The sequence below is a fragment of the Crocuta crocuta genome, unplaced genomic scaffold (genome assembly GCF_008692635.1).
Source record: "Crocuta crocuta isolate KB4526 unplaced genomic scaffold, BGI_CrCroc_1.0 scaffold35, whole genome shotgun sequence".
Lineage (NCBI taxonomy): Eukaryota > Metazoa > Chordata > Mammalia > Carnivora > Hyaenidae > Crocuta > Crocuta crocuta.
This window is the reverse complement of record NW_027530625.1, coordinates 6979665-6985849: the sequence shown is the minus strand read 5'-3', so window position 1 is coordinate 6985849 and position 6185 is coordinate 6979665. Positions and strand designations below refer to the sequence as shown.

Sequence of the window (6185 nt, the reverse complement as noted above, 5' to 3'; positions counted from 1 at the left end):
CTAGAGGTGTAGTGAAAGATGCCACATCTTTTTGTCTTCCGGCTCTCAACAGGCCCCCGAATGGCTGCTGCCGGGCTGCTGTCCACACCCCTCTTCGGCCTCAAGGAGCCACAGATGCTTTTTTTCCCCCTCCTCTTAGAGCCTGGGGTGGAGAGAAGAAAAGGGGCCCAACCTGGGAACACACGCACCCCCACCATAAAGAGGGTTTGACACGGGACGCTCGCGGCACCGGGCGTCTACACGAGGCGATGACACGCGGACAGCTAGCGGCGGAGCCAGGGCGTTTTCAGATCCTAATTTCGGGAGGCTGTGTTCTGAGCCCATTGCTTTAACCGAGCGGAACAGAAAGTGGGGCGGGTGGCGAAAGAGGAGTACAAGGCTCTTCCTTCTTTCCTCAGTTTCCTCTAGAGCAGGGACCGCTTGGTCGCGCCCGGTCCTGAATCCGCAGGACCCTCTGTGATTTGAACCTGTGGGTAAGGACGCCCCCTCCTGTTTCCCCANGCCGGGCAGCCTAGGAAAGCGTGGAAGGGCGCGGCAGCCGAGCACGGCAGGGAGGGGGTGCGGGGAGGCGGGCGGAGGGCGGCGGTGTGCTGACTCGGTTCCGGGAAGCGTGCTGATCAGGCTGCAGGGCTGCGTGCAATCTCCCTTCAATGAATCTTCCAGCCCCACTTAGCATGACAGCGCCTCGGCGTGGGCAAACCCACTCTTGACTCCTGGGGTCACACCCACGTGCAGAGCTGCTGCGCGGGACAGGTGATCGGGGCCCTCCAGTCAGACCGTCAAGTTACACGANGAGCGAAAGGAAAGCAAAACAGATTGAAAATACTTTGCCCACAAGACGCCTTGTGGAAATTTTATTATATAGAGTGTAAAATGAATTGTCAGTCAAATAAAAAGAACACTTTTTTTTAAACAACATGCATAACATTTCATAACATTTTCCAATTGCCTTTTTTAACAGTTAGACATTTCAAGCATTATAAGGAAAATAAGGAGGAAAAAACCGGAAACTGTAACGTCAGTATATTTCAAACGGAATGTCCCTCGGATCAATGAAAAAATGCAAGGAAAAATAGCTTCGATTCCGTTTTTCTTTCCTTTAAAAATACATGTTATCTGTACAAGATACACTACAGTAAACATCGGAGATCATAGTATCCCTTTTATTAAATCAAAATTATTTAGTTCATATTGTGGTTAATACTAGATTTATTCATTCATCTAGTTAATTTGACAAATATTAAGAAAATATCTCAAAGAAAAAAGGAAGAAAATGCCTTGGAATTAAAAAATAGTTACTACATTTTTATGCGGTTTAATGTTCCACAGTGTTAAAAGTTATAGCGGATTTCTTTTTTAATATTAAAAATAACAGTATTTATATTTCAGAGAGAAGAGACAAAGGTTTTTTGTTTTTAAAACAAGCCTGGAGGCCTTAGATACACAGTTGTACTCAGCTCCAACGGGTAACGGAGATACGAACAAAAAACGTATGCTAGACACACGGACACAGTTTTATATTACCCCTTTAGCACTCTAGAAATTATACAAACCCTATAAAATGCCCCCTCCCAATCCCTGTTGGACAGCAATACAATTCTCTGTCTCGATTCGGAATTCACATAATTAATTACAATACATAATAGTTCAGTTTTTTTAAAAAATGCAATAAAACCAGACAGCCAAGATAGAAGAAATTAGAAGACATTTAATGAATTTACACATTTAAGAATATTTAAATACTGTTTAAAAATTTTTAAAAGGATTTGTTACATACCACCTAAGACTTCCAAGCCACTTTCTGTCGCAACAGAAACACAAAAACCAAAAAAAACAACTGTGAATAAAAAGACGCGCGACCCAATGAAACGAAACGAAACGAAAACACACCGTGTTGAAATGCCGCTGCTCTGAGGCGCGTCCTGGTGCCAGATCGGCAGGAGCTGCTCCAGAACGGCTCCCAGAGCTCACACGTTTGAAATACAAACAAAAATAGTGAAACAGAAATTATCAGCAAATTTTAGTAATGAATTTTCCCGATTTTTAGAAAAGTCCGGTTAATCTAAATATAGTGTTTCACAGAACAAAATGAAGGTTCTTCATCAAAAGGTTCGCAAATCTATAAACCTCTGTTACAAATGGGGGTTCGCTTGTGATGATCTCGGGGAGGAAGGCGCGCAGGCGGCTGCCCTACTGCTCCTGTGGAAGGAAGGGGGGAGAAGTCAGCCTGGGGCGTCCTCGTCGCCATCGGCACGGAGGTGACAGGTCACCCTCCCCCCTCTGGCTCCTCAACAGGCGCGGACACACACACACACACACACACACACACCCGCGTGTGCAAGTGCACGAGCCAACGGCCCCGAGCACAGGACCCGGCCCAGACAACCCTCCCGAACAGGGGGCCCCGGGGCTCTCCAAGCGGGGACACTGGGGTGCAGGGCAGGGGAGCGAGCACGAGATGGCCCTCCTGAGCCACCCGGCAGCCCCGAACCCCGTCTCCATGGGGTGCCGGGCACAGAGGGCCCATTTTGGCAGGGAGATGACCAAGGGCTTTGGGTCCGGGGCCTGTGGTGACTGACAGTCACCTGAAAACCGCTGTGTGGGAGGATCTGGCCACTCCCGCCCTGGTAACAAGGAATCTGCTGCGGCTTCTGACTGGACAGAGAACCGAGCGGCTTTCCCGGGTTTCCATGCGGGACGAAGGCGGGACGCCCTCCTGCCGCCTGCCCCCACAGTGGCAAGGGTGTGACCCCCACAGTCCCGACTGCAAGGTCGAGCCTGCCCAGAGTCCCACACGGGCCCTCTCCCTGAGAGCTGGGGACACCGAGTGGCCCTCGGCTCTGCAGTCTCAGGGCCCAGATGTGAGGAGAGATTAGACAACTTCCTTCCAGGGGCCGCCCAACCCGTCCCTCTCCCCCTCGGCCCAAACTCGACCTCTCTGGGGCGAGGAGGGGCGCAGGATGCACACAGAGGCTGGGGTGGGGGGGTGAGGGCTGGGGCCGTGCTGGCTGCTCGGCGGCGCACCTGGCTGTGGGCCTGAGCCTGCCCTAGCGTCTGCCCATAGAAAGCGACCTGCTGTCTGTAGTACTCGGCCCAGGCCAGCGTGTAGTCCGGCGGGGAGCTGGCTGCAGGAGCGGCACCGGCGGCGTGACCTGATCGATAGGAGAGAACGGGGGTTATTGGGGGCGGGCCCGGGCCGTGGGAGGCGGAAGACACCGCCAGCATTGGGGGGGTCCCTTCCCCCAGGCCCAGGGCGGCTCAGGGCGGGCGGGCGCTGCCCCTGCTGCAGGAAGCGCTATGAGCCTCGAGCTCCTGTGCCCGTTCCGTCCCCACCAGCTCCTCATGCCGGGCTTCTCCCGTTCTCTGCATCTGCCTGCCCCATCGGCTGCCAGAGACAGACACAGAGACAGAGGAAGAGAGAGGGAGGAAGAGAAAAAGAGGTGCAACACCTGACTCGAGGGGGTGGGGGGCTCCTGTGTGGAGGGTCCATCCCACTAGGGCTGGAAACACAGGCCCATGGATGTCTGGGAGTCTGGGTTCAGGAGGTCATCTGGCCTTTCAGCAGGTGCCTGAGGTGACGATGACCTCCCCGACCCGCATCGACATCCCCAGGAGGCCTATCCACCCGGTGAGGGTCCCACACGCCAGGGCGAGGAGCTCTTTGGCAGCCTGTGACCCGGGCTGCTCTGAGCTGCAGGCAACATCCTTCGAAGTCAAGGCCCATGAGCCGTTTCCTCCAACGCCACGTGGCTTGGCAGTTCCGGAATAAACAGAGGATCTCGTACTCGTTTTGAACGAGTCGCGTGGGGGCTTTTTTGGTTGCTGTTACTAGATCTCTTGCTTCTCTTGTTAAAAAGACCGGTTTCGTTTCTGGCACAGCTAAGAACACGAGACTCCGCGAGGCGGGCAACCAGCATCCCAACACCCCACCGTGAGGCTCCCAGCCCTCGGTTTTATCCTCTCTCTTCCCCGCCCTGAACGAACCAAAATGAGCCGGTCAGGGAAGAGGACGCCGGCCCGGGGCGGTCCTCAGGCCCTGTGGCGTCCAGAAGTGGGGGGGGGGGCTCCCCTGACAGACGCACAGGGACACGGGGAGGCAAAGGCAGGACTGAGACCGTGTCGCACAGGGAGAGCGCTGGAGAGAACAGGGGACGCGGGGCCACGGGCAACAAGGCCTACAGGCGAGGGGGCCCTGGGCCCAGGGCCCCGCTTGCTCGAAGGCCAACTCACTCACTCTGTTTTTTGTAATAGTCTTCCCAGGCCTTGCTGTAGTCGGGCTGGCTGCTCTGCGCCTGGCTCTGCTGGCCTGTGCGGAGAACACAGAGGCGATCAGGCACCTGCACCGGCTCTGGGCCCCGCTCCGCGCTCGCTCCGGGCCCCACGGCCCAGGAAGGCAGCAGCAGGCTGGCTGTGGGGAGACGTGTGGACACCCGGGGGGGGCCAGCACCCAGGCGGCCGGGCAGAGGGGTGTGACGAAGATCCCTGAGAGGAGGGGATGACTGCTCAGAACGGCCTCGACCCTACGGATAGAGAGCTGAGCCGCGGGGATCCCCAGGGCCACGGCGAAGGTGCCCGCGGCTGCCTGAATCGGCCTCCACACAGGCCGGAAGATCCAAGCGGTGCCACCCACACCCTTCGCGCGGCCCTTCTGTTCGAGAACTGGTGGCTTCACTCTGCACGAGCAGGGAGTGCAGGGCAGACGGCCCAGAGGCGGCCCACAGTGAGGGCAGGAAGACGAGGGCCACACAGCAGAGGGGCCGAGGGCCAGGCCATGCACCTCATCCCCATCTGGCCTCCGGCCTTTCCGGGGCAGGAACGGAGCAGGAAAGGAGGCGCGTGGGGCCGTGACCAGCCCTGGGCATAAAGGGAGGAGCAGCCTCGAACAGGGCTGACTTCTGGACGCCGCTAGGATCAGAGCACGGTGGCTTCGGACAAGCTGGGAGAGCGGCACGTGGGCGCAAGGGCTCGGCCGTGAGACACAGAGGCCTCGGGGTGTTTCCTCCCAACCAGACTTGACTGACTGCGACCAGCTGTCCCCGCCCCCACAGAGCCCGGCCTGAGGGGTCTTCTCCGACTCAAGCCCTCCTGGCCCGCCAGGGGCTCAGCGGCACCGTGGCCCCAGGGTCAGCCCCCGGCTGCCGGGACGCCATGGCCCGTCGCTTCCCCCAAGTCTAGGCCTTTCTCAGAGTCTCTGGCGCCAACAATGGGGCAAGTGTGCACCGACCCGGGTCGCCTTCCAACCAGCACGGAAGGAAAGCGAAGGGGGACGGGTTCTGGGACAAAGTGAGCACCGTGACACGTGGCTGGACAGACACCAGGCGGCGGCACGTGTTCGTGGTGCGAATCTCTAGTCGGTGCGTTCGAGACGCTTCAACAAGTATCAAGGAAGAAGAGTAACAACAAACACACGCGTGTCATTTTGGAGCTCGCGGGGACTTTGGAAATCAAATCTAAACCCTCCACATCACGGACAGAGAAGGGGACCGGCGGCGCCAAAGGCCGCTCTGCGTCGGCTTCCACGTTCAACTCCACTGGGTGACCGTCCAGCTAGAACCTGGGGCGGGTGTCCCCGGACCGGGTGGCATAGAGGCCCCTGCTCAGGGTGGGGGTGGGGAGCCCCAAATGCCGGCTCGATCCCTCAGTCCCTCGGGAGCAGCGCGGCCAGGACCACGTGCACACTCGCTACAGAGCGCTTTCCAAACACAGGTGGGCGGCCACTTCTGAGGGCCCGAAACTCTGAGGCTAAAGGTTCTGCTTCGCTCTTGTTTCCAAGGGCTGTGCCAGCAACAAAACCCGAGTGTGACTCATGAGGCTCGTGTGGGGACTGGGGGGCAGGGTGCGGGCGTCTGATTCCAACAGGGCACCTTCCCTGTCAATCAGCTGTCAGGAGAGGCGTCACCCAGCAGAGCTAATTCTCTGAAGAGCCCAGGAAGTAGAAAGAATGGCCTTTCTAAGAGCGTGCTGGAGACAAGAGGGGGTGACGGTCGCCATGAGCCCAGGGCCGGGGAGTGGGGGGCGCCTGGCAAGCGGGCACAGCCAGGGGGAGAAGGGAGGGCGGGGCCAGGCGCAACAACCCCTCCCCCCGGGGCCCCCCTGCCTCAGGTCTGGGAGCAAAGCCGCTGGCCCCAAGAAGAACGGAGCAGACGGGAGAGAAGGAACTGAGAGGAGGGCAGGAGGCAGCCAGC

At 57.9% G+C, this 6185-nt stretch overlaps 1 protein-coding gene across 2 annotated transcripts in view; it reads right to left on the bottom strand.

Annotated features, from left to right (window-relative positions):
- Nucleotides 1-823: 823 nt before the first annotated feature.
- The window catches only part of FUBP3 (far upstream element binding protein 3), a 50086-nt gene continuing 44724 nt past the window's right edge, over nucleotides 824-6185 (bottom strand). Inside the window, exons 17-19 of one of the 2 annotated variants that reach the window (XM_077768393.1) lie at nucleotides 4235-4306; nucleotides 3025-3152; nucleotides 824-2199 (exon numbers count right to left, since the gene is read on the bottom strand). In XM_077768393.1, the coding sequence (XP_077624519.1) occupies nucleotides 2191-2199; nucleotides 3025-3152; nucleotides 4235-4306 (209 nt within the window). In that variant the 3' untranslated portion in view covers nucleotides 824-2190. The remainder of the gene's footprint in view (nucleotides 2200-3024; nucleotides 3153-4234; nucleotides 4307-6185) is intronic. The other variant, XM_077768394.1, reaches the window with a different exon arrangement.